The sequence below is a fragment of the Tenrec ecaudatus genome, chromosome 13 (genome assembly GCF_050624435.1).
Source record: "Tenrec ecaudatus isolate mTenEca1 chromosome 13, mTenEca1.hap1, whole genome shotgun sequence".
In the NCBI taxonomy this organism is placed as follows: Eukaryota; Metazoa; Chordata; class Mammalia; order Afrosoricida; family Tenrecidae; genus Tenrec; species Tenrec ecaudatus.
Window position 1 is genome coordinate 47,962,150 of NC_134542.1, and position 27,886 is coordinate 47,990,035.

Below are 27,886 nucleotides of genomic sequence, written 5' to 3' on the forward strand. Positions count from 1 at the left end.
TCTAAGGGAACATACAGCCTCATCATTCTAGGCTGAGCAACTGGTGGGTTTGAATCACCGACTACTGCTCAGTTAGCACTTCACCAGTATGCCATCAGGGCTTCCGTGCACTGGCAAAGTGCCAGCTGATTCCCAACATTTGCTGTCTTCAGCCACACTCTGCTTGGCTGTGAAAACTCGACCCCTGCTGTATGGGCATCCTAGGATGTACCATTTTAAGGTTGTCAGATAACACATTTAACACCTCGAGTCTTAATGTGTTCTTAGAAATAAAAACTAGTTTTAGGCATTGTATAAACATACATGAAATGATCATTTGTTGTAGGCCACTCAATCAACCACCCTCCAGCAAACCATTCATAAATGCTTGTGAACATTGTGGACCAGCCACTGTATTAGGACCTGGGGACAGGAGCTGGGAACTCTCAGTCTGGAGGGGGAACAGGCAGAGTTGTGGTTCCACGCAATTAAAGGCTATAGGCACTCTACCAGAGGTACGCCCAGAACAAAACAAGGGACTCCTTAGGTAGGGCTTCACAGAGGAAGTGAAACATGCACTGATTCTTGAGAGCTTACATGTTCTTATAATCACATGGGAGTTGGGGAGTGCAAATGGTAACCATACTTGGCAAGGAAATGAAATTCAAGTCTACCCGGAGGTGCATCGGAAGAAAGGCCTGGTGATCCACTTTTGAAAAATCAGTCATGGAAAATCCTATGAAGCACACTTCTCTTCTGACACACATTTGGTCACTATGAGTCATCACTGGACTCCATAGCAGCTTATCAAACCTTGTCCCCATGAGCAGGGAGGCCCTGGACTGTCTAAAGCCCTGCAGCATTCACGTCAGGCCAAGTGCCACAACTGCCTTTCAACAGCCTTCACTGTGTGAACAAGTATGATCAGTTCTGTGTGCCCACAGCCTACCTCGGGAACTCCCTGGCCAGCATTCAGCTGGCTCACTTTGTGGTAAAGTGACCAGCTGCAGTCTGGACCCAAGGAATAGAATGTCGAAGTCAAGTAGAGGCTTCCCTCTACACCGCGGGCTCCGTTCTGGAACACTGCGAATCACCAGGTCCTTCTTCTGTGGCCATGCTGAATGGGTTTGAATGTCCAACCTTTACTTTATTGGTCAAATGCAAACCTGCATCACTCAAAGAGCCAAAACCAAATTCATTGCCGTCAAGTCGTGGTAACCCTGCAGGACAGGGTAGAACTCCCCCTGTGAGTTTCCAAGGCTATAAATATTTATGGGAGTAGAAAGCCCCTTTTTCTCCCACGGACCAGCTGGTGGTTTCAAACTGCTGACCTTGAAGGTAGCAGCCCAACAGGGAATCATTACGCTACCAGGGTTCCTCTGTACCACCCAGGGACAGGTTATCCTTAGAGGCCTATGGAAGTCCCAGACTGCCTAGAAGCACCTGCGTGCAGCTGTCTTCCCTGAGGATACACAGAGGCTGTCTGGTCTGGGCTGGAGGTGTTCTGTCCACATTACTTTTGTTTCTCCCTGGGTAGCTCAGCTCCTTGATACTGGGGACCTCTCTAGGCTGTCCCACCCCCCACTTACCCCTGCATCTCCCTGCAGTGCTGAGAGCAATGACACGTGGTACGTGTGTTGCCTCTAGCCTCTTGTTGGCTTCTGGCACCACTGACTTTGGTTCAGTTTGTTTTGGGGCGTTTGTAACTGAGACACCTGTGTTTCTTTCTCTTTCCAGGTTCACCATCGTAGCGGAGAGCCTTCAGCAGGTCCGTCAGCAGCTCAAGAAGCTTGAGGAATTGGAGCAGAAGTATTCCTACGAGCAGGACCCCATCACAAAAAACAAGCAGGTTTTGGGAGACCGCACCTTCACTCTGTTCCAGCAGCTCATTCAGAGGTAGCGGACCTGGATTGCTCAGTGCCTTCTGTGGTGGGGAGACCCAGAGGAGTGTGTGGTGATTCAGATCATTTAAAAGGGTTCAATACCTCATGGACATTTTAGTGCAAAGTGACGTGTCCCCAGAAACCCAGCCTTTTTCCTGTTCCCTACTTATGCCAGCGGCCCTTCGTCTTTGGGCCACTTGGGCTGGCGTGATTGCTTCCAACGCCTCCTCCTGTGGCCCGTCTCTGCCTAGGCCAGTGTCTAGCATCAAAATCGACATCCTCTCCACTCCAAACGTGGCCTCAGCACATTTCAGGCCCTCAAACCTTTTGCCGACCTCTTAGCAGCCCCTCTCTTGGTGTCTGTCCCCAGGCCCTTTGTCCCTAGTCCGTCTTACTCATTGTCCCAAGCACAGCTCTAGTCTGCTTCTTTGCCCGCCACTAAACCATCCTCACAGCCTGGCCCTGGATGCCCCCTCAAGGCTGGGCCCCACACAGTCCATCTCCCAGGCAGGCTTCCCTGTGGCATCCCTGGCAGGATCTCCCAGCCTCCAGCAGTTCCACTCCGCCCTGTGTTTGCCACTGTACCCTTCTGTGGGTTTCAATTCCTGTGAACTGTGAACTCTGCCCCAAGTCCCCGAGATCTTAGCTCGACTGTAAGCACACCTATTCATTCCCAATGCGGCTCCCGCCATTCTGGGTCTTGGGCTCCAGTGCGTGGGAATTTGTGCCATCTTTGTTGAGAGTTGGGTGGTCCTGGAAGACAGAGCCCTGTTGTCCGGTCACACTGTTCCCTCAGCAGGTCCCGGCACGCTGCTCTGCCTTTTGTGGGTGTCCTGGACGTGCTTGGTAGAGAAGCCACATCACTGGGTGGGCCAGGAGCATTTCCAATGATCTAGTCACTTGACCCAGTGAACACGCCCCTGGCTCCCTTTCTCGACTCTCCCCACAGCACTGTGTGCCTGTTACATTAATCACTATTTGGGGACATTTACTTGGGCTTCGGAGAGTAAATCTGAGTCTTAATACAGGTTTTCATATGCACAGAATCAAGTGGCGGGTTTTCGTTTTTGAGGAACATCACAGGTTATGACAACCACTGTTTTCACCAAATGTCAGTGAGACCTGGGGACAGTGTCACTGGCCAACTAGAAAGCATCCACCTTGTCAGGATGTGTCAAATTCACTTAGGTCGTGGCCTTTCACTGCTGTCTTTTTAAAGGAATGTAAAATGATTTTGCTGCCTCTGCTATGGAATGCTCACGCGGCTACAATTTGCTGGGTCTTCACAGCTCATTTGTGGTGGAAAGACAACCCTGCATGCCGACTCATCCACAGAGGCCCCTGGTCCTGAAGACGGGGGTCCAGTTCACCGTCAAGCTGAGGTAACTCCCGGCTCTGGCTTTTAGCTGCACCCCCTGGAGTTCCTTTTGCAAAACTGTCTTGTGCTGTAGGGTACTTCAGAGGAAAGAATTTCTCACTAGGCACTTTATGCACGCACATACACACATCAGGTGTTTCTCTTCATTGTAAAAGCAATGCGTGTTCAGTGTAGAAAGTTGAAGAAATGTCTGTGTCCAAGAGGAAAATTCCCAGCAGCCTCATCCCCTTGAGTCTGAGTTCTTACCCTGACTCCATGGCAGTGGGTGTTTTTTTTAACTGCATAATTTTAGTAAAAAGTAATGTTCACTATTTTTCACCCATCCCGCTGGCAAAAAGGGGAAATCTTGATTCACGCCCCCATTGGCAAGGTTCTACCGGGGCAGAGAACCCGCCCAGGTTTGAGTGAAGTTGCAAATCAATGGTGTTTGTTTGTTTTCTTTTTAAAATCATTTTATTGGGGCTCGTATAACTCTTATCACAACCCATGCATACATCCATCGTGTCAAGCACATTTGTACATTTGTTGCCAACATCATTCTCAAAAACATTTTCTTTCTACTTGAGCCCTTGGTATCAACTCCTCATTTTTTCCCACTCGCTCCCCATCCCCCTCCCTTACAAACCCTTGATAATTTATAAATTATTATTATTTTGTCATGTCTTACACCAGTGATATTTTCTATCAGACTTAATATCACAGTTTTGACCCAGCCATGTCACAAGTAGGAATATATCCTAAAAATATATATAATTTAAAAAAAGATGCCAAGAAAGACATGCAAGGATGTCGATTTCAGCATAGTTTGCAATAACCAAAAGTAAGGACAAGGAGAAGGGACATCTAGAAGTCCACAGATAGGGAACTGACAGAATAAATAAGTTGTAATCACTACTTTTTAAATGTAATAACTTTTATTTATTTTGCCTTCTAGACTGCTGGTGAAATTACAAGAGCTGAACTATAATTTAAAAGTCAAAGTCTTATTTGATAAGTAAGTTAAAGATACACGTGAAAGTGCGAATGCTATTAACGTGTCGTTTCTGTTAACACCTCACAACTCTGGCACTAAATGAGCAGAGATGCCAGCTGTCCAGCAGGTGGCCCCCTGGGCTTTCCTGGGAGGCAGTTTGCAAGGCTCGGACCCTGGGTGCTGAGCCCAGGGGCTCCTGCCCCTGCTCTGGGTGAGCAGAGGCAGTTTCAAACAATCTCAGCTGACCCACATGGGTTCTCCGTTTCTGAATATTGGGGACTCAAAGAGCTGTTGTCAACCTTCCTGTGTCTCTTCACACTTTCAGTGAATGAAGAAATGTGCGCATTTTGTGCATAACCAGACTGGAATTATCCAGTGTCCTCTTTTCCTAGAGTGGGGAGGCCTGCTCGTGTCGTCGTTCTGTGTTGGGCTGCTAACCGCAAGGTCAGCAGTTCAAAACTACCAAATGCGCCACAGGAGAAAAATGAGACTTTTTACTCCCATACAGAGTTAACTGTCTGGAAAACTGCCGGGGCAGTTCTACCCTGTCCTAAATAGTGGCTATGAGCTATGAGTCACAGTGACTCATTGGCAGTGAGCCTGAACTTTTTCAAGGGAGAAAAACAAACAAACCAGTGCTGTCCAATCCTTTCCAAGTCAGACTGACCTGCCGTGAGTCAGAGGCAAGCTCCATTCTATAGTGTGTTCCTTCCAGCGGCGGACTCCAGAGTGAGGTCACCAGGCCCTGTCACCGAGTAGCCCCTGGGCAGACCTGTGCTGCCACCCTTCCAGTTCGCAGTGGGGGGTTTGTACTAGCGCCGTCTTTGCCCCAGGCCTCTCCTTCATCACACGCAAGGTTGAAGCTCTGCCAGCCTCCCCGATTCTGTGCAGGGTCTGAGGTTGCTTCTGAGCAAAGCTACTGGCATTTTGGGAAGCTGTGTGGAGCCTGCTGGAGGTACCTTACTCTCTTCTGGGCCATGGGGACCCAGGAGTGGGTAGTATCTCTCACAGGGCTCCAAACTGACCAGACCCTTCCCATTTTGCCCTTAGACCCTCGACCTGGGCATGCACTAGCCTCAAGAGCAGGTTGGCCTCCTTCCCCTTGGGTACATGTCATTCTTTTTTTGGCTTGTGGTAACCTACCAGCCAGGTCAGTCTAAGGCGAAACCTATGAGCCTCCAAATCACTGTCCTCTGACTTTTGTCTTTTCCTACTCCTATAAAGAATACGTTCCTTGAAGTACAGTCTGGAACTTCATCTGTCTCCCCTGTGGTCGTTGTTTTCTGTGATCAGTTAGCTTTTGCTATATCATACACCACTGTAAAACGTAGTCTTAAACTCAAGAAATTGATTATTGCTCACATTTTGTGGGTCGTTGGAGGTTCTTCTGGTCTAGGAGCTAGGTGGTTATCACCTGGCCTTGTATGTCGGGAGGCTTACCTGAGGGCTCACCTTTTTATGAGGTGGTGATATTCCAAGAGGATGAGCGTGGCAGAGTGCAAGGCATCACTTGGGGCCCAGACTCAGCACTTTTACAGCATCACCCCAGCACCTATTACTGTCAGCAAGTCAAGTCCAGCCCAAATTCAAGGGATAGGGACGTACAGTCCACCCCTTGCATGGAGGTGGCTACAATGATTCCTCAGCCATCTGTGGTTCACCACTTTACTCAGCTCCCACCCCTCTCTATGCTCCTTGTCTTTTCTGCATGATACCAGGTCTGATATTCCTTCACAGCTCTGATAATGTAACTTTATATCAGTGGTTCCCTTTTTTCTAAATTGTTTCTGTTTCCAACAGGAAAAAACACAAATTATTCTCATAGGCAGTGCTGATCATTCACAAAACATTGAACTTCTAGTTGGACTGGCTTACTCATTTAACTATTTAAATTCCTGTTGCTAGGTGCTGTCCAGTCCATTCCAATTCAGTGACCCTCTGCACAGCACCAGGGAACACTGCCCAGTCCTGTGCCACCCTCTCCCTTCGCGGGCCCACTGTTGCAGCTACTGTATCGATCCATCTCATGGAGGGTATTCCTCTTTTTGCTGCTTTTCCCATTTTAAATGATTTGCCCACTCATTTAGTTGTGAGTGAGCTGCTACGTTTCTAGTCTGCACCTACACCACTAGGAATAGATACTTTATCAGAACACAGAAAAGTAATTGCTGAATTTATATAAGATGCAAAGCCTCTCAATATTTTTCAGCCTCTGATTAAGAAAGAAGGGTTCTAGTTTCCACAGACAATCAACAACTACAGTTTCCTGAGTTCAGACGCAGCTCTCTGTTGAGTCCGTGCTTAGCCGATGCGGACACAGTAATTGCTCAATAAACGGCAGTAACAAGCTCACACGTGGTGAGGGTTCACTCTGCTCTTTGTCCACACTAAATGCTGCACTCCTCACCACGTCCTGTCAGGTAGACAGATGCTGGTGGCACATTGTACAGACGAGAGATGAAAGACCTGGCTCTTTTATTTGCCACGGCTGTTTTAGAGTCCCAGGCCGAGCTAGTACTGGGTAACTGCGGGTGGGGAGTGATTAACTGAAAGGGCCCTAAAACCCACAGGTGCAAGTTATTTTGCAATTATCTTTCCCAATATATATATATGTGTGTGTGTGTGTGTGTGTGTGTGTATATATATATATATATATATATATAATTAAAGCTTATTTTAAATTATGTATATTATATCTAGAGAGAGAGTGTGTGTATGTGAGTGAGTGAGTGAGTGCACTCCACTGGTCTAGTGGTTTACAAATTGGGCTGCTAACTACAAGGTCAGCAGTTCAGACCTCCCAGCCACTCTTCTGGAGAAAGATCTACTCCTGTAAAGATCTATCATTTGAGACTCAGAAGGAGCAACACAACTGTGTACGGGGAGTTCCTATGGGTCAGTTTACTTGATGGTACCAGATTGTTGGTTTGGCTATCTATATAATAACTTCTTTCTTTTTTTCCCCCAGAGATGTGAATGAGAAAAATACAGTAAAGGGGTAGGTGGTCTACTTTATGTCATATGTCCTTATTTCTTGGTTTATTTAATAGCTCAATGCCTTTTTAATTATTTCTACCCCATGTTGTACAGTTTTAGGAAGTTCAACATTTTGGGCACACATACGAAAGTGATGAACATGGAAGAGTCCACCAACGGAAGTCTGGCAGCAGAATTCCGCCACTTGGTAAGGAGACCGCCTTCCCTGCCTGACTGTTGTCTTTGCTGGTTAGGCCCCTCTGCCAGCTGCATCACAGGCGGGCCCTTGGTGACACGGATGGCACAGAAGATTCTCTCCTCCGTGGCTGGTGATTCCTCACCACCACAAAGTTTAGGGGCCGTGGGTCCCCTCTTCACTCTACTTCCTCCCAGGCTCTTTCTAGGAAAACACTCCATTTTGGATCCGGTAGCCTCCATAAATAGATTATTTAAGAGATTTGCACATCAATAATCTGCAGTTGCTACTTCTATAGTCTCAAAGATCACACTAGATGTGCAGTTTTCTCCAAGGCCTTTGTTCCCACGTCTCTGACCATTCCACTCCCACGTGATTGTGCCCCAAGATTCTCTCTTCAGCTCCCTTCTTCACGTTCTTTCCTCCGATGGCCTACCCCTCCCATGCCACTGCCTGCGCTGCCCCCTACTGCCCCTTTGTCTAGGGAGACGTATGCGCCATTGACTGGGAACACTGGGATGGTTGACTGGGCACCAGCTTGCTGCCTCCCTAGAACATAGGTGCTCCTCCAGTCCTCCTCTGGATGAGTTGGTGCTGAGCCCAGTGCTCTGCCGGGACACTAAGCCCATGCTGGATTCAGGCCACCCTTCTCCGTGGGAGACCATCTTATGGGTACATAGCCATCAAAGCTAAGAAGCCAGGTGTGATGTGAGAACCTCTACCCTGGGGCTTCTGGGGGAGTCCACAGCTGCACTGTGTACCTCCTACACTCCTGGGGGATTGATGTCCTTTTGAGGGTACCCTTAGTTGGATCTGGAGTTCCACAACCTCAGCTGGCAGAATGAAGAGGGGAGGAAGGGAGAGCAGGGCCCAGAGCCCGGGCCGGCAGAGAATGGTGAAGGAAGGTGAGAGAGGGAGCATTCAGGGAAGGACTGTAAGGGGCAGGGGATAGGATGCCCGCCTGGCTGTCCCTAGCCCTCATGGTGGGCAGTGGGAGGGATCACTTCTGCTCATGAACCCACACAAGCATTTGACCATTTGATTTATCTCAGCCATGCTTTGTCCTAGCTTTGATCTGATTTGTAAATGAAAACAGCAACGTGGACGGTTAAGGTGCCATTTACTGAGATAGTTTCTTGTTTTACAGCAACTGAAAGAGCAGAAAAACGCTGGTACCAGATCAAATGAGGTGAGACTCTGTCTTGGGAAAGGACCCTGGCCCAGCAGATGTGTCCAGTGAGGGCGGGGTAGCTGGGGACACCTTACAGAGGGTTCTGCCCCAGTGGGCTCCTGCGTGTCTGTGGCAGCAGTGCGGGTGCGTGTGGTCACCATACAGTCATGCACATGCATGCGCTGCTGGATGTTCTGACAGCTCAGGGGGGGGGGTCACTAGGGTGGGGGCATTCCTATGCCCTGCAGGGGAAGCAGTGGGTTCACAGGGCTTTCCAGGGCTTAGCTAAGGGCACACAGGGAATTACTGCCTGTGCTGGCTAACTGGCACTCAGCTACTAACCTAAATGTTGGCGGTTTGATCCCACCCAGGGAAACTGCTCGATCGCAGACTAGCAATCCACTGCCACAAAGACGGTAGCCATGAAAGCCCCATGCAGCAGTTTGACTCCGTCACACGAGTCACCCTCTGTGGGAACGGACTTGAAGCAGAGATTGCTGTGTTGTTTTGTGACTCCATCAACCCCACCTGCACGGCTGAGAGCTATGTGGGCTGCGTCTTCCACCTCAGTGGTTTCTTCTTTCCTCCTTTTTCGAACCTGATCCTTTTCACAGGAATTGTACTCTGTGAACTTGGAGCCTTGGTTACATGCTGGGCTGCGGACCCGAAGGTCTGCAGTTTGAAACCAACAGCTGCTCCCGGGGGAAAGACAGGCGGGGCTTTGGACTCCTGTACACAGTTACAGCCTCAGACACTCACTGGGTCAGCTCTACCTTGTCCTATCTGGTTACATGAGTCGGCATCGACTTGGTGGCAGTGAGTCTGAGCTTGGAGGTTTCTGTGTTGGTGAAGCGTTAAGAAAGGAAGTGTGTGCGGGCACAACTTCGGAGGAAAACTAGGCTAGCTGCCACCTGCTTTCTAGCCCGGGTGTGCACCCTAACTACTTTGGTGACCTCCCCGGGACTGAGTACCTTCCCCGTAAACAGACAGCCACTGCCCCACCGTCGCCCTGGATGGTGGTGGTGCTGACAGAAGACCATGTGCTTGAAGGCTCACTGACAACCACGGCATTTCTGAACAAAGGCGCTCTAGTCCACCGAGCCTGTGTGAGGCCACCCCTCTGGCCACAAGTGGGGGAGGACGCGGTGGCAGTCTGCCCCTGGGAACCTTTGGGGCAGTCCTCCTCTGTCCTGGGGAGCACTACACGAAGAGATGCAGCGGCCATGAGCTTGAGACTTGGGGGACAGGGAATGACTGCTAAAGTGCTGAAATCCCTGTCTGGGTGAAGTCTACCACCCGTGCCTGGTGGGTGTGGGCAGACAGACGGAAGAAGCGAGGGCAAAGGAACCCTCCAAAAAACCAGACCCACTGCCATCACACCAGTGCTGACTCATAGTAACCCCCTATGGTTTCCGAGACTGCAACTGTTTACCGAAAAAGAAAGCGCAATCTTTCTCCTGCCCGGCTGCTGGTGGTTTGGAATGGCAGACCATGCGGATCGCAGCCCAATGGGAACTACTCCACCACCAAGGAGCCTTAGGCCAGGAGAGACCCCATTAGATACTAAATACTGCTAGTCCCCATGTCTTTTTGCTGTGACTCCACTCATCTTACTCTCACGGTGCCCTGAGACATTTGCAGAGCGTGTGTGCATCACCCACGATACAGTCTGAAATAGGATGTTGTGGCTCTGGGCACTGTACGACTGCTATATCCAAATCTTACTGAGCCTGGGGTAGAGGCCCGAGGAACAGGCTCAAGCAGTAGTAGCAATAGCAGCAGCAGCAGCAGCCACTGCCACCGCCAGGGTGGGAGCAGAGTTAAAGGAAGAGAGTGGGGAGGGAGCAGACTGAGGCCTGCTCCACCCTCCCAAGCAGAGCCGCAGCAGCAGCATGGCTCGAAGCCTTCCTAAATGCTCACAAAGCCCAAGAGCCGGCACCCAGAGCCTCCCCACCTGACTGTACCCAACCCATGGTCCAATGCTGTTGGAGTCTGCCTTCAGGGCTTTATACGACTAAGGGAAAATAATAAACAAAAGGAGAATTGCTTTCTCTTAAGTCTAACTTAATAGGAGCACTGACTCACACCGCCTGACACTGCCTGGATGGAGAATGGACACTAAGCGACTTAAGCAACACATACCTATAGTTATTGCTGGGGACGGGCTACTAGTGGCCGTGGAATTGATTTTGACTCTCGACAACCTCACAGGAGAGTAGAGTTGTGCTCTGGCGAGGGCTTCAGTGGCTGTTTTTCGTTAGTTTGCTTTCTTAGAGAAGAAGATGAGCAAGGCTTTCTTCTCAGGTGCCTCTGGTGGATGTGAGTCTCTGGCCTGTCAGTTAATCACATTAATTCTCATCTGTGTTATGCAGGGACTCAAAGTCTGGATTGATTCTTACAAACTGGAGTCTTCTGAGCTGGCTGAGGGCATGCAGGATCTCTCAAATGTTTATTAGGCTTTGGAAAGTGGCGCATCAGCTAGTGAATTGTCTCTTTCCCTTTTACTTCTCTGTTTGAAGGGCCCTTTCATTGTGACGGAGGAGCTTCATTCCCTCAGCTTTGAGACCCAGTTGTGCCAGCCGGGCTTGGTAATCGACCTCGAGGTAAGACTTACCATAATCCAGAAATAAAATATATTACTTAATTTTTAACTGCTATGTACGGGGTTTTCCCCAAATTTTGTTTCAGTGATCTTTACTAAGTGGCTAAAAATAGACATACATATTTTAAAACGGGCTATCTTTTAAGGAAATACTATCTTTACATTAATGTAATAGTTCAGGAAGCTAAGAACTGATTTAGCTTTCAGACTCCATAAACTAAAAAGCTCTAGAGGAGCTTGCTTGTGTGAACATATTTTATTAGCCGCTAGCGCTTGTTGTTTTAACACAAAGGAACATTCCAGAGAACCTGCACTGTGAACGAACGCATGTAATTCTGCACTTTTAGTTTTCAAGTATGAAGTACCTGCAACTCCACGAGCAATCTCCTGCTTAGTTTTGAGGTGAAGCAACTGTCTGCAGGCCATGTCTCTGTCCTTTTTCAGACGACCTCTCTGCCCATTGTGGTGATCTCCAACGTCAGCCAGCTCCCGAGTGGCTGGGCCTCCATCCTGTGGTACAACATGCTGGTGGCGGAACCCAGGGTACGCAGAACACATCTGCTTTCGTGTCGGATTAACCAAAGGGACCCTGCTCTAGCCCCCACTTGTCTGGAGGGCCGCTGTTCAGAATAAGTGACAAAACTCTTGGGGCACTGCTAATGTTTTGAGAAATTCTGGAAACATTCGGCATGTGTGTGTGCTAAGAGAGAAGAATTTGTATTTCCCTTTAGGTAAATGTTGGACTGCTAACTGCAAGGTCCACAGTTCAACACCTTCCCCCGTCCCCCGCCTCGGTGCAGGAGAACGTGAGGCTGTCTGGATCCATAAAGATGTATGGCCCTGACAAATATATAGGTTCACTGTCTGAAGTGACTTGGTGGCAGATTTGGGAGTTTGTATGAATAAGTCCAGGCGATTCTGGTCTCATTTAACTTTTATTGTGGAAGAGAGTTTTTATGTCATTTAAAAAAAAAGAGTACATCTACTAAACAAACACGTTCCATTCTTAGAATCTAACCAAACCTATCAACATGCCACTTGAAATTAATGACTTCTCTTCCCCTATTGTAAAAAGCAGGATCCCTGGAGATGCAGTGGTTAGTCCTTGGGTTGCTAACTTCAAGGGCAGCAGTTCAAAACCACCAGCTGCTCCAGAGGAAAAAGTCGAGGCTTTATATGCCCATAAAGGATTGCAAGGTGGGAAGTCCTCAGGGCGGTTCCACACTGTTCTGTAGAGTGTGTCACTGATTCTTAATAGACTCCATGCAAGTGGTTTTATTGTAAAAAAAAACCCCATCTCTGTCGTTTAGACTAGGTTGACCTTTGAGAGCGCCTATGGTTTGGTGCTTTGCTTGTAACTAGTGGCTCTTCAGTGACCCCTCCTTTGTGGATGTTTTCTCTCTAGAATCTGTCCTTCTTCCTGAACCCACCCTGTGCCCGATGGGCTCAGCTGTCAGAGGTGCTGAGTTGGCAGTTTTCATCCGTCACCAAAAGAGGTCTCAATGGGGACCAGCTGACCATGTTGGGAGAGAAACTTCTTGGTATGAGCAGATTAACTTTCTCGTGTATCTAAAAAGTGAAATGCCCAAAACTGTCTGTACTTGTTATTTTTCCCTCTTGGCTCTCTTATTTTGTTCCTGGCCAGAAAATGTTAATCTGTTGGCTCTTCAAGTTGTAGTTTATGTTTGCTAAGGAACGATTGTGAGGACGGCACAGGATGGTGCATCGTTTCCTCCTCATGTGCACAGGGTCGGTCTGGGTTGGAGCCGACTGTGGCGCCTAACAACGGGTTTTAGAAATGATAGGAGCCCTGGTGGTGCAGTGGTTACTTGCTGGGCTATGATCCTCAGGGTCAGCAGTTCAAAACTACAAGTACCTCCAAGGGAAAAAGACTGGGCTTTCAACTGCTGTAAATAGTTACAATCCCAGAAATGCACGGGAAGGGGGTCTCTCTGAGGCAGCATTGATTCAATGGCAATGCTTTTGTTTGTTTGTTTTTATAAATGATGGAAATGAGTCATTTCCCTATTGTTTAATACTAACATTTGGGAAGAGTTTTTTTGGGGGGAAACATGTTTAAGTAAGTGAAATATATTCCTTGGGACTAAAATCAGTTCCCTGACAAGGAGGGTGAGGTCATACTCCCCTTGGAGAGTAAGAAGAAAGTCCCCTTCAAGGTGTGCATAAGGCCTGGGCCTGCCCACCCCAGAGCCAACACGCAGGGTCTTCCATAGAGCCTCCCGCACTAAGCAAATCAGAGGCCAACCCAGTCTCCCTGTCAGAGCTTCACCGAGTGAGGGCTGTTTGAGCCGTTTCTTGAAACACCCTCGGACATCTTCCATGTAGATTTTCTTTCTGCACCGCAAAACGGGTCTGGGCCCTGGGTTTCTGTGCTATGTGTAGTAGGTAGGTTCCACAAAGTCATCAAGAACTCTAGGTGCAGAAGCGAATCCCGGAGCGTGACTCCTGGGGAAACACAGGGTTAGCATCCTGCAACCCTTGGTCCCTCGCTGTCCTCAGCCCCGGAGCACGTAGCCTTGTTGTATGTGTGTGTTTCTACTCAGGGGTACCTTGTTTGGTAGATTTTACCATTCAGTAACGTTGACGCCATGGCCAGCGCACTCGAAGTCGGGCAGAAGGTCGCTTGTCTAGCATAGGCCTTTGCTGCTTCGTCGGCACCTCCCAGTACTCCCGTGCAGAGCAGCACTACCCATCACCCCAGCATGATAGACCAGCACGGTGTTCGGGCCGTATGCACACTAGGTTTGTGGGATGTGTCATTTTGACGCATTTTGGTTTCCTCAATGAAAATTAGAGAAACCATTTATATTGGCCTCTCCATTTAACAAGACAAATACATATCTGAATTCATTTTCCTTCTAAGCCTCCTACTCCGAATTTTTTTCTCTGTGTTGTGCACCCGTCTTAATGGATACGGATCAATCTGACTCGAACATAAATTGAGTATTAATCCCACTAAGCAGATTTCATTCACGGAAGCCTTACTTCAGCAATAGACATCCACGCAGCCGAAAGTTCTTAGAAAGTAAACACTGAATGTAAAGACAACACTGCAGCAGAGACTGTAGCCCGGACTGAGCCAAGCCACCCTTACATCAAACATAATATAGCTCAAAGGTTGTGTAGCATTAAGTATTATATGTTTCATACAAATATATAGCATCACGTCGTTTCATTTCTAAGTTAATAGTGTATTGTTACGTTGGTTTTAAAGGAAATAAGTTGTTTTCTAAAGAACATGTACGGTTTCATTCATGTGCCAGCTTGGCGCGGGTCCACAGTCAGGTTCAAATGTCCGTGAACCTAGAGTTAAAATGGGAAAGCCACCAAGAACCATGCTAGACAGGAACTGAAGAAATGAGAACGAAAAGCAGCCTCGGGATCCTGGTGGCGCACTGGTGACGTGCTTGGCAGCTCGCCAAAAAGGAGGTCGTTGAAACCCACTGGTGGCTCCACGAGAGAAGATTCCAGCCGAGCAAATGCCATGGGGAAATCCTCCTGTGCCCCAGACATCAGTCACTCAAACACCTCCTCCCGCCACCGCCCAACCTGCTCGATGCTCATGAATAGCAGATGAGCTGAGCCAACAAGGCTGCTTGGTGGCCTGGTTGTTGGGACTTCAGCTGGGAACACGCTGAAGCTTCACCTTTCCAGTGGCTCTGCCCTGCTGGGCACGTCTACCGGACACCGCGGAAGTGCTTAGGGCGCTGATGCAGGGAGGACCTACCTTCCCCTGAGTGGGAGCCTGGGCAAATACAAAATCCACCAATAATGAGGTCAAAGACCAGAGTTGTCAGCTCAATGAAAGCCTCAGAATCGATGTGTTTCCTGAAAAAAACTCTCATTTTCATTTGTTCAGGTCCCAGTGCCGGCCCCGAGGGCCTCATTCCATGGACCAGGTTTTGCAAGGTGAGTACTGCCTGAGTGTCCTGCCTGGGCTGAGTTCTTTTGTCCTTGTGGATGAGCTGCTGCCGTTTCTTGCTATGGTATTTACATGGTTTGCTTGTGTGGGACTTTTAGTCTCTCCCTCCAGAGTCCCACAGAGTGAGCGGGTTGTGTACTTTTCTTCAGGGCAGAAGGTTAAGAACTCTGTGTGAGTCTGACAGGAAGCATCTGCCTGAGTGTCAACATTCTTTCCTACCCAGCTTGAGTCTTCTGTTTGCTCACCTTGGCCCTCTGAAATGTGTTCGTGGTGCTCAGTGGGCATCCTTTGACCCGAGGTGGTCCTGTGGGCCTGCTTGGTGGAGCCAGCTAGAGGGAATAATTAGGCTCTCTTGGGATCACTAGAAGGAACCCTGGCGGCTAGTGGTTTACCTGGTGCACTGCTAACTGCAAGGTCAGCAGTTTGAAACCACTGCTCCATGGGTGAAAGACAAAACTTTCTACTCCCTTAAAAAGTTACAGTCTCAAAATTCCATAGGGGCAGTAGGTCCCTATAAGCCAGAATGGACTCAGTAGCAGTGCGCTTGGTTTTTGATGGATCCCCAAGGGAATTTTGTGAATGGCGCAATGACTCATAATACAAAGACTGATAGTTCAAAGCTGCTCCATGACCACAAGCAGGAAAGCCCTCCAGTATGTTCTGTTCTGCACATGGAGCGTTGTCATGAGGCAGAATTGGCAGGATGGCAAACAGATCACTGGGGAAAGCTTGCTCTACTTGGATTATTTCCCTCGTGTGAAGGGAGCTTGTTTCATGATTCACCTGGAGGCTCACCCACCTCTTCAGAGAAGAAAGCAGGCCTGGCCCGAGAAATGGCGCCTCAGGGTCTGCGGGCCACACGCAGGGCGGAGCTGTAATTCCAGCCCTGGTGATGCTACTGCTGCCTCTGCTCACTGCGCTCTGTGCCACGCCCTCCCAGCTCCAGGGCACAGGGGTCTGCCAACATTCACCGATGCTAAGGGGGTGTGGGCACGGAAAAGTCAGTCACCATTTTTCATTTCTCTGTTCCTAATGTGTGCATTTGTATACTTTCAGGAAAATATCAACGATAAAAATTTTTCATTCTGGCTCTGGATTGAAAGCATCCTTGAACTTATTAAGAAACACTTGCTCTGTCTCTGGAATGACGGGTAAGAGCCATTGATAGAGGTTTGTTTTTTATCTTAATTAAAGTATCATTTTGTTGGGGGCTCTTACAACTTTTTTTTTTATTAAATACTTCTATTAGGGGCTCGTAAAGCACATTTGCACATATGCTGCCATCATCATTTTCAAAACATTCTCTTCCCACTTGAGCCCAATGTCAGCTTCCCATTTCTTCCCCCCTTCTCCCCCACCCTCCCTCATGAACCCTTAATATGTTATTATTTTCATATCTTACATTGTCCTGTCACACCTCACCCACTTTTTCATTGTTTGTCCCCGAGAGGGGGTTATAGGTTACTCCTTGTGATCGATTCCCCCTTTCTACCCGCACCTTCCCCTTACACTCCTGATCTCTACTCTCATTGTTGGCCCTGGGGGTGGGGAGCAGGTGTCTATCCTGGATTCCCTGTGTTGCAGGCTCTTGTCTGTAGCCGTGTGCATGCTCTGGTCTAATCCAGTTTGTAGAGCAGAACTGAGGTCATGATAGTGGGAGGAAGGAAGCACCAAAAACTAGAGGAAAGTTGTGTGTTTCACCCTGACTGGCTCATTTCTTCCCTGTGGTCCCTCTGTAGGGGGATGTCCAATTGTCTACAGATAGGCATTGGCTCTCCACCCCATACCCCCCACCCCCCACCCCATCCCTCATTCACCTTGGGTACAATTTTGTTCTGGGTCTTAACACCTGATCCTGTCGACACCTCCTGATCACACAGGCTGGTGTGCTTCTCCCATGTGGGCTTTGTTGCTTCTCAGCTAGAAGGCCACTTGTTTATTTGCTCTTACAACTCTTATACCAATCCATACATCAATTGTATCAAGCATATTTGTACATATGCTGCCATCATTCTTTTCTAGACATTTACTTTCTATTGAGCTTTTGGTATCAGCTCCTCTTACCCCCCTCCTCCCCCACACCTCCTTCCTTCCCCACCCTGGTGACCCCTTGATAAATTATATATTATTGTTATTTTAATATCTTGCACTGACCTTTGTCACCCTTCCCCCATGGTTTCTGTTGTTCATCCCCCTGGAGGGGGGTATGCAGTTATGTGTCCATCATTGCCATCAGTTCCGCCTTCTTGATAGAGGTATTTTTGACAGATTGCTTTAGCACCTGCTCCTTTTGTGCGAGTGTGGAACCCTGTTTGACATGTACTGGCCAGCGCTTCAAGGCCTGTGAGGGGGAACCCCAGGGGGTTGCATGGACCCTTCCAGAACGTGCTAGGTGTTGCCCTTTCATCATGTTCTATTATTTCCAATGCTAGTCAACAAAAACAGGAACGTGCCTTTCCTTCATTCTTTCTACAAATAGTGCCTAGAAATGTGGTTTATTCTCCGAGAGACAAGACTTTGACAATGACAAAAAGGCCAGGATCACGGGGTAGTGCAGAGGCATGGGAGACAAAAAAAAAGCGAGTTTGACATGAAAATTCCCTGCAGGACCTGTGGTGGGATAGTGGGTTACATGTTTTGCTGCTAACTGCAAAATCAGCAGTTCAAACCCAGCAGCAACTCTGCAAGACAAAGATGAGGCTTTCTGTTCCTGTCAAGCCCTACTCACAGAAGCAGTTCGAGTGTGTCCTGCCGTATCACTATGAGTTGGAGTCCACTTGATGGCCGTGAGTTTTGTTTTCTATTGTCCTTAAAACCTTGAAAGAAGCCCATGGCCATCATGGTGGTTCCAGCGTATAGAGGCCCTCCCAGGAGTTTCCAAGACAGGAAATCTTTATAGTGTCGTCTTTCTCCCAGGGAATGGCTAGTGGATTCGAACAGTTGACCTTGGAGTTAGTATCCCAGTGCTTAACCTACTGCACCACCATGGGGGGATCTCATAGTGCCTTTAAACCAAGCACTGCCATCAAATAGATTCTGACTCATGGCAATGCTATGGGACAGGGTAGAGCTGCCCCCGTGGATATCTAAAACGATAAGTAGTTATGGGCACAGAAACCTTCTCTTTCTTCTGTTCAGAGGCTGGTTCAGACTGCTGCTATCTGGACAGCAGCCCACCTTGTACCCACTGCACCACCAGGGCGTCGATACTGCCCTCGGGCTAAAGACAAAGATTTCATGTGATCATTTGTTTCTAACTTTTTCCTCAAGGTCTATTGACATTTCAACCTTTTACTCTGACCAGAAGTGCTAGAACATGAAAATATATATGAAAATATATACATTTTCATGACCCTTCAACCTTAAATCATCATGTAAACATACAAGACTCCTTGCACCAGCAAGGACTTGTTGAGCATCTAACTATAGCATCCTCCTGACTCCATTTTACACCTTCTTCTAGACGTTAGCCTATTTGTATAAGCAAAATATTACCTTGAACGCCAATTATATAGATGGCACGGTGTGTCACGTGGTATACAGGAGAGGGCTTCGAAACATTTGCGGCATATGGGATTCAAAGGTCGTGGGAGTCTTCCACGCCCTTGTGGACGCTGCCTTCCCCGTGTCCCTCCTGCGTCTCGCGCCAGTTGTCTTGATTTCTGAGTGAGCATGGACAGTGGAATCACGACTGAACAACGCCAATCAAGGGCCCGTCTCTCCACGTCCAGGTGTATCGTGGGCTTCATCAGCAAGGAGCGCGAGCGAGCCCTGCTGAAGGAACAGCAGCCCGGGACCTTCCTGCTGCGCTTCAGCGAGAGCTGCCGGGAAGGCGCCATCACGTTCACGTGGGTGGAGCGGTCTCAGAACGGCGGCGGTACGTCAGGGCGTGGGCACGTCGCGGGGCTGCTGGGAAGGGGCCGTCACGTTCACGTGGGTGGAGTGGTCTCAGAACGGCGGCGGTACGTCAGGGCGTGGGCACGTCGCGGGGCTGCTGGGAAGGGGCCGTCACGTTCACGTGGTCCCAGAATGGCGGCTGTACGTCAGGGCGTGGGCACGTCACGGAGCGCACGCCTGCGCACACGGAAGTGCCTCGCCCCAATTGAAAATCTTCGACAAGGCAGGGTAGACCCACTGAACTGTGCCTGCCCTCCGCAGGGGCAGCCAGATGGGCCTTACTATATCCCCACACGTGTCTGTGATTCTGTGCCTCGACGTGTTGTGAGAAGAGTGCTTTTTAAAAGACGTGGCCGCGCTCTTCCGTTTGTCAGGTCCGTGGCCTGTAGACGGAGCATCTCCCTGTTCTTGGGAGGAAACCTTTGCCACAGGCATCGACTTCCAGATTGGCTTAGGAAGATCCCACCTAGAAGCAGACAGGTGTATTGCTTTACGGGAAGGAGATGAAATCGCCTACTGTGCCTCCCCCGACCCCCATAGGGGGACCCCTTGCTGGCCCTGAGTTGCTGGAGCTAGGACGTCCAGGCCAATTCGGGCATCAGTTGAGAAAGTGACCACTGGGGAGTAGAGAGGAGCCCCAAGGCTCTTCCTGCCCCAATGTCGCCCTCTAGCTGTGGAATCCCATCATTAAATGGTTCCTTTGATTTTTGAATGCTTCTTTTGCCTTCAAGAACCGCTTTGTAACTGGTCTCACTTTCAGCTGTTCTTGACGTTACTTGGTGAGCCCTAACAAATGATCTAAGGCTTTTTTAAGAGTAGGAGTGAACTAACTTGATTTTTATGTTAAGCATTAAAGGGAAAAAAAAAGAATTTTTTTGTTTACTGAAACATTACATCTATCCCATTTGTTTTAATTATTTTAAAATTTTCAATATGAAAAGAAAAGTGAAACTACCTTCTAGTAATTTCATCTCTCACTCAACCCAAGATAATTTATTTGTAATGAGTTCTTTATCTGGTTGGGGGTAGCATATTGTTGAAGAGGCGGCCTTTCAAAGAAGTCTATGCCAGCTTTGCCAATCTAAGCATATAATAGCAATTTCAATGTTATGGACAGTGATGGTGGCCTTTATTTTTCTTCCTTTTAAGACATGGCTACAGTTTACTTAGAAACTAAGAAAGAAAATATACACTGTCAGTTGTAATAAGGTGGTTAATTCTTAACAGGATCAGTCAAATCCATAAACTATACGTTTCTCTTTCCTCTGTTGTTTCGGGACATTCCAATTTCAGAGAGTCACTTGGTTTTCCTTCTTTATAGAACCTTATTTCCATGCGGTTGAACCCTACACGAAGAAAGAACTTTCTGCTGTTACTTTTCCTGATATAATTCGCAATTACAAAGTCATGGCTGCTGAGAATATTCCAGAGAATCCACTGAAGTATCTGTATCCAAATATTGATAAAGACCATGCCTTTGGAAAGTATTACTCCAGGCCAAAGGAAGGTAAGTGGGGAGAGAAAGCAGTCAATTAATTCCCTGGTGAGGAATAGCCCCACCTCGCCACTTGAGGTTGGCTGTTGTCCTCAGGCTAGCTAGAGTTGGGGCGTTGTAACAAAGGCTTGCGTTTGCTTCTTGTGAATGCCCGGGTGCCAGCACTCGCACCCCTCCTCTCCCATTCACCGATGAGAGTAGGCTTTCAAAGTGAACTATTAGCACAGCGCAGTCGGAACATAACACATGGCTTGGCAGGTCCCACTAGGAAGCAGTGGATCAATAACTTCCATTTCCGGGGATGTTGGGAGAGTCTGTTTCTGGTTTTTGACATTTGTTACTCTTTTGCTCTCTACCTGGAAAAGGGCAATGGGCTGGTAGGAAGGCTGTGGCCAGCTGATTGATGCCAGCCTGCTACTGATGAGGGGTCCCTAAGGGGAACAAATGGCTGAACACTCAGCCACCAGCAGATCTGTTGGTGGTTCAGGTCCACCCACAGGTGCATCAGAAAAAAAGCCTGGTGAACTACCTTTTGAAAACCAAAGGAAGCGCAGTTCTGCTCTGACCACGTCTGTGGTCAGCATGGGTGGGAGTCAGCTCACTGGCAGCGGCGGGTCTTGCTAGTAGTACAACTGAGCAAACCGAGGCCCAGGAGCATTGAAGTGGCTCATTCAATGCAACCCAGTGAACAGATCGCATTATTATTAGCCATTGCTCTTAAGACTTGGAACAGGTCTCCTGCCTCTAAGTCTTTACCAAACTGTATTTGAATAAGCTGAGGTTATACCCATCTGGTTTGGAGCATGCCAACCAAGTTGATTCAGGGAGGATAAGAAATCTCAAGATTGGGATATGTCCATTGGAATAAAGATGCGCTGGCTTCTCCTGGAAGCTGCGTATCGGACATCAGTCAATCCAGTACCAGTAAGCCACATATGTTGGCCTCCAACTTCTGGCAGTTTGCAGCCCACGAAAGAGAAAGTTCCCACCTAGACCCCTGGCTGAGGTCCCCCTCTGTGTGTTGTCTAGTTGCTCCTGCATGATCATCAGAATTCCAGATGAGCCAAGTCCGGGAGGCCTTAAAATGTTTCGGGACTCCACCCCGACTGTCAGGGAACAAAAGAGTAAAAATGTGGCCAAAGAGCAAATTGATTGTCTTATTCCTGTGTAACCTCTACTAACGGAAAGCCTTGCTCGTGTTTTTGCTTCTAGCCCCAGAGCCAATGGAACTCGATGGCCCCAGAGGAACTGGCTACATCAAGACCGAGTTGATTTCTGTGTCTGAAGTGTAAGTGAGCACCGAAGAGGGCCATGGTTAGTGACCTCCAGTCACTCCCACTCCTGGCGGGGGCCTATTGAAGATACTTGCGTTTTGCTTTTCCATTGTAATTGCTGCCTCCTGGTCACTGCTGGACACGTTGGAAGTATCCTGATTAGGGATCCCGATATCACTGCCCATCAGCATTTTACTGCCTTTTACAAGCAAACAAGCAAAACAAAACTGTATTTCAGGTTATTTAAGTTCTCCCAAAGCTAATACTTTTGAAAAAAGGACAAATAAAATGAACAGAAATGGATCAGAGTGGGAAAGCAGTTCTTTTCGATATAGAAGACGCCAAAGTCATAATTGAGCTACATTTTCTCTGCCTGCTTTTATTCTGTTTCATTTCATAAAAGGTAGGAAAAATTTTGGAAAAGTCATGGTCAGTTATTTGGCCCGCAGCCATTGTCTTGGGTGACTGGATGTAGCCTCCGTGTAAGCACACGCTGCGGAGCAGCTTGATCTGCATACAAGCCTCAAGGAAGGGATGGAGGACAAGGGACTCCCCAGACATTCGCCTGGTGCTTCTCCGTGCCCGGGAAGCGAGAAGCACGTGGCCTCAGGCCACAGGACCACACATGCTCGCATCTAGACGTCACCAGGCAGAAGCATCGTCGCAGGTTCCAGTCTGCCTCTTGTTCCCGCATTCCCATCTCTAGGGCCTGATACACTTTCCAGTGGGTAGGGATGGGGACACCATTTCCCATTCACCTCCAAATGTATTTGACAAGTGCGTGGATTTACCAGAAATAAAAGTGAAGTCACCATTGAGAGTCCCTGGCTGGTGCAGATGGTTCATGCGTTTGACTACCAATGGGAAAGGCTGAGATGCGATCTTACTTCCAAGAAACCAGCCACTTGACAAACCCTGTGGAGCACAGTACCACTCACACACGCATAGGGTCGCTGTGAGTTGGAATTGACAGACATCGGCGCTTTTGTAATTTAGAGGTTATAATGTCCTTTTCCTCTTTTTCCATTTTAGTCACCCTTCTAGACTGCAGACGACGGACAACCTGCTCCCCATGTCTCCTGAGGAGTTCGATGAGGTGTCCCGGATAGTGGGGTCTGTGGGTTTCGACACGATGGTAAGTGTCTGTGTCCGGGGTGTGCTCGCCCTCTCTGTGTTTGCCCTCCCAGAGCAGCAAGGCTGCCATGCAGACTCTGGGCTGCCTGTCAGATGCCATCGGATGGATTCTCCGGTGGAGCCAGGAAAGGGCTCTGGACAAGATTAACTCAGCTCCAGGATTTTCATTCCTGGCATGCACAACCTCCAAAACACAAAGTTGTCCATGTCGACATTTCATGCAGTAAGGAGCCACGGTTTCTGCTAAGGCAACGTTTCCGATGATCTGTGACTGTGAAGAAGCTTTATTCCTAGGGAGGGAGGACGGAGTGTACACATGCCTGGAGGTTTCCATCGTTAGGGAGACTGCTACTCAGCTAGCAGCAAGGAAGCCTCTCACCTGCTTTGCACTTGAGAAGCAGCTTGTACTGCAGCAGTAGCGCTGTGAAGGGCTTGTCAAGAGTGAAACGATCAATGAGTGTCATGGCACGACTGAACATAGGCTCTGTGCAAGAAACAGACTTCTTATAGGAGAACGGCTGCGGCGTGTCAACCCGTATTGTGTGCTTTTTCACATGAAATCCTCTCAAAAGATGTTGCTTGGTTGGATAGTTGTTGAAAGTGCGTGTTGAGTGCTTTAAAACAAAACAAAACAAACAACCCTAATCTTGACCTATAAATGACCTGGTGGAAAACATTAGTCTGAGTTTTCCAAACAATAAACATGCTTTCTCTAGTATTGTAGGGCCGCCTAGGGACCTTTGACCCAAGCCCATAAAGAGCAGTGCAGGACAGGAACAGTTAGTGCCGCCGAGAGCCCTGGTGGGGCATGTGAGAAGCATGGGGCTGCTCACCACCATCAAGGTCTGCAGTTCAAACTCACCAGCCACTGGTGAGGTGGGGGAAGAGGAGGCTGCCCGCTCCACACGGTCGCAGTGAGACAAGATTGACTCGATGGCCTTGGCACTTTGGTTCCCTTTCCTCTGTAGAGGCAGTGATGATTCCATGGTAGAAGTCGCACCTTCCACCCGGGGACCCAGGTGTGATCCTTGGCCACTGAGCCTCGTGCACAATCACTCCACCAGCGGTGGAGGCTTGCCTAGTGCTGAGGCTGAGCAGGTTTCAGCACAGCTTCTTGGCTAAGATGTTAGCAGAGAAAGTCCGGTGATGTCCTCCTCAAAACCAATGCCTGACGAGCCTGTGGAGCACCGTTTACTTCGGACACGCTCCATCTCCCCGAGTCAGAATCAACTCCGTGGCCACTGAACCCTATCAGAGAATGCCCTAGGGAAGAGTTAAGGGGTTCTTAATGATTCTTCGTCTCCAGCCTATATCACACTACCGTCATTTATTATGCCTGCTTGGGTGACCTTTAGAGAAATTCACTTCCCCTCTTCCCCATCTGGCATCTGGTGCAGATTTGCCTCATCCTTGTTTTGCATGAGATTTGCCACGTTGCTCTGCCCCCAGACTTGCCTAACTGCAAAAAGCTTTAGAGATCCCAGGTGAGCTCACAAAATTAAGCCGGCCAGCAGCCCAGCGATAATCCCTCAGCAGAGGTGGTTGAAGGGTCCTGGACTAGCCCAGGATAATGGACTGCAGGCTGATGGCCCTAGCCATCGTTGCATGGTGCTGTCGGAGACGTCCTTATACCGCTGTCTCAGTAGAGTGGACATGTCATGTTCAATGTGAATCTGCATTTCACAGTCAATGTCAAGCACCTGACTGCTTTCTCTCTCGTTTCAGATGAACACCGTCTAAAGCATGGAGCTTTCGCTCATCTCCTCTGGCAACATTTCCCTTCTCGTCTGTGATTCCTTCCCACTGCTCTCCACTGTTCCTCCACAGCCTATGCTTCTGGGAAAATGGAAAGAGAGGTCAACCCATGTGCCGGAACTTGGTGGTAGCGAGTGGAGTTTTTCCCTATGTCACAAACGTCTGTTACTCTCAAAGCCTTCCTGATTCTGACTGAAGGTAAAATTCAAAGGCACTCTCCCACAGAGTGAGTTTGGCACATGGCAAATTGCCAAGTAGACCCAAAGCCTCAGGACTAGAATGACAACCTTCGAAGGGCAGACGTTTAGCAACTTCTGCCAATGGCTGCGCATAAAACCAGCAGGCACACAGCGCTTACAGGTTGTCGATAAATCTCACGGTTACCTAGGGAACTTCTTGATGTAAAAATGGTTCATTTCTACTCTCAAGAGTTAGTATTTTGAGGAATCAAATTGTTCTCTGTCAAAAATAGGGTTGAGGGGTTTCCAGTAGTAATATGCCTATACAAGAGTTCAAAGCCAAGTGTATATAAATGTAGCATGACATAAGCTGCTTAGCAGAGAGAGAATTATTCCACATGGGGCAGAAAGAAAAAAAGTTGTGTTCATGAATGTATCACATCACCCACATTTTCTCTCTCTCTGCTCTCTCTCTCTCTCTCTCTCTCTCTCTCTCTCTCTCTCTCTCTCTCTCTCTCTCTCTCTCTCTCTCTCTCTCTCTCTCTCTCTCTCTCCCTCCCTCCCTCCCTCCCTCCCTCCCTCCCTCTCTGCTCTCTTTGGCGAATTGGCCTTGCTGGGAAAATGATGCTTGTCTGGGTTATCCGGTATGATGCTATCTGCTATCATTCAGAGAAAGTACATGTTACCATCTCACAAGCAGGGTTTCTGTTTACACCTAAATACCAGAGCAGAGGCTGTTCTGCCATCCTAATGGTCACTAGTAAGTGAAATTGTTTTTGTAGTTTCTTCATGAAAGGCTGGCTGTTAGCAACAGCTCTCTCTCGAGGCAAAACACATTGTTTTTCAAAACATTAAAATGAGTGGTAACCCACTTCCAAAAGTCAGTTGGTAACGGGTTAAGCATTTAACTGCTAACCAGAAAGTTAGCCATTTAGGCCCATCCCGCTGTACGAGCAAGATGTGCTTGCCATCTGTCTCCACAAAGATTGTGGCCTTGGAAACCCCCAGGGGCAATACCACTGTGGTATTCTACAGGGTCTTCTGAATTGAGAAAGGAGCCATCAGTGCAGGTATGCTGAGAGAGTTAATTCAGGATTTTTAAGTGGGTTGATCTTTGTTATTATCTGGTACTTGGTCTACTAACCATAACATAAAATTTTGTCATTTACAAAGCCAGAAGCCAAAAGAAACAAAGACAACTAGTAGCTGGCAACCCAAGTCATTAACTAAAGACAATATATAATTCAAGGCACTTAACAATCCATGTCCTATGTAATGGCATCAAGAACTGCCGGTTTTTCACTGTTAAGTGTATGTTTGTCACCAAAAACATTTGCAAATGGTTCTGATTTCTCTTCTGTGCCATTTCCAGATCCTTTTTCTGAAAGGATGGGAAGTGTATTTGTGGTGTTATTAACTGCTTCTTTCATTAGCATTGACATCAGAATGTGTCGGGCGACTAGGTTGACAGGGCACTTCCCCAAACTCTCTTTCACAGCCTGTCTTCTTTCCTCGCCCGTGCACTGTCACAACTCCTATTGTATGATGTATCTGTACTTGGTTCCGTGTGGATGTCTTCTTTACAGCTGTTTTCAAATTAAAAGTCAAGTGTCTGTGCTGTTGCCTCGTGTCTGTGCCCAAGCGGAGGCCTCCTCTCAGTTCTCACATGAAGGCCCTGAGGGGCTGACCCTTCAAGCTGAAGTGATAAGGAAACAAAGGATAACAATTTTAAACTAGACATTGTTCTAACTGCTGGTATTCAACTGTTTTTTAATGTTTGTACCCTTGGAGAAAGATACGGTTTTATTATTATGTGGTTTCCTGCCCAAGCCAGGAGACTTGATTTTTAAGACATATTTAACTCCTAATATTAGTCTTACTGGGCGTAAGGATTTTAAGTTGCCTTTTCACTTTCATTCTTACGTGTGAGTAAAATACAGAATTATATAGGTCTTCATTTTAAAAGACTATTAAATAGAGCCCTCCCTCCCCTTTGTAAGCAGAATCGCTCTGGTGGTGTAAGGATCAGTAATGGGGTGTCAGAGATGAGACAGGCCTGGAAAACCACAGTACTTTGGTCTTGGTGACCACCACTACCCCCAAATGCACAACTAAATTAGCACCTCCTTTGAAATTACTCTAGGTGCTGCCAATATAAGTTTATTTTACTTTTAAGGATCTATTAAGGAGGGGGGCTGCCTTGTTTCCAAATCAGTCATCTGAAAACCATCCCTCCAATAATTGGATGAGTTGTTACGGAGAATTTACTGCACTCACATGAAATGCATGTCCCTTTTCTCCAAAGATGGCATCTGCTAGAAGGCTATGATCTTCCTAAAGTAAAAAGCATTGTGTGTTGGACAGTACCATAAGGCAGTAGACAGGTTAGACTTCACTTTGGAGAAAGCTCAAGGGAACAGCAGTACAGATGAGCTGGAAGTCAGACATAGAAAACATGATCCCTCGCCTTCGTATATCTGCATTGACTCCATCTCAGTAGCATAGAGCTTCTTGGGAATGAACACTGAGAGCGGTATTTCTCTGGGAAGTAAAATACATATTAGATTCTTCCATAGTTGATCTTTGTAAGAAGTAACTTATTAGATCCTGGCTTAGGACTGCTTATGTTTTAGGCATAGTTAAGGGAGGGTTTTTGGCTGTTTTATAAGCATAAAGCTTATGTATACCTCCTGAGACAAAAGTCAGAGGTGGCATTAAGTGAGCAAAACTTATTGATTTCCTATAAGCAAAGTGAATTGTGAGACAAAGGAACAAAGTCACCGTGCTGGTATTTCTGACTACTTCAGAGAATGGTAGAAAAATACTAGAAATGTGAATGTACCTTTGAACTGGGATAAAGTTCCCAAAGTAAGGGCTGTTTCCTTGAGTGGTTTTTGGTTCTGATTCATCCTGCCATTCATTCACCCATTCATCACCTGTACTGATGTGATGAACACCTGCTCCTGGCCAGGCACTGCTCTAGACATCTGGGAGTGCTGCTGGATAAAACAAAGACCCTACTCTCGTGGTGTTTCCCGTCCAGGGAGGTGT

The 27,886-nt window shown here is 47.9% G+C and overlaps 1 protein-coding gene across 1 annotated transcript in view; it reads left to right on the forward strand.

The window, feature by feature from the left end:
* The window catches only part of STAT1 (signal transducer and activator of transcription 1), a 39,283-nt gene extending 12,826 nt beyond the window's left edge, over positions 1-26,457 (forward strand). Inside the window, exons 9-24 of the mRNA XM_075530416.1 lie at positions 1,717-1,875; positions 3,152-3,244; positions 4,175-4,234; positions 7,182-7,211; positions 7,304-7,397; positions 8,533-8,574; positions 11,076-11,159; positions 11,603-11,701; positions 12,564-12,699; positions 15,039-15,088; positions 16,158-16,252; positions 18,833-18,978; positions 20,320-20,505; positions 21,706-21,781; positions 22,800-22,902; positions 24,627-26,457. Of these exons, the coding sequence (XP_075386531.1) occupies positions 1,717-1,875; positions 3,152-3,244; positions 4,175-4,234; positions 7,182-7,211; positions 7,304-7,397; positions 8,533-8,574; positions 11,076-11,159; positions 11,603-11,701; positions 12,564-12,699; positions 15,039-15,088; positions 16,158-16,252; positions 18,833-18,978; positions 20,320-20,505; positions 21,706-21,781; positions 22,800-22,902; positions 24,627-24,641 (1,468 nt within the window). The 3' untranslated portion in view covers positions 24,642-26,457. The remainder of the gene's footprint in view (positions 1-1,716; positions 1,876-3,151; positions 3,245-4,174; positions 4,235-7,181; positions 7,212-7,303; positions 7,398-8,532; positions 8,575-11,075; positions 11,160-11,602; positions 11,702-12,563; positions 12,700-15,038; positions 15,089-16,157; positions 16,253-18,832; positions 18,979-20,319; positions 20,506-21,705; positions 21,782-22,799; positions 22,903-24,626) is intronic.
* The last annotated feature ends 1,429 nt before the right edge of the window (positions 26,458-27,886 follow it).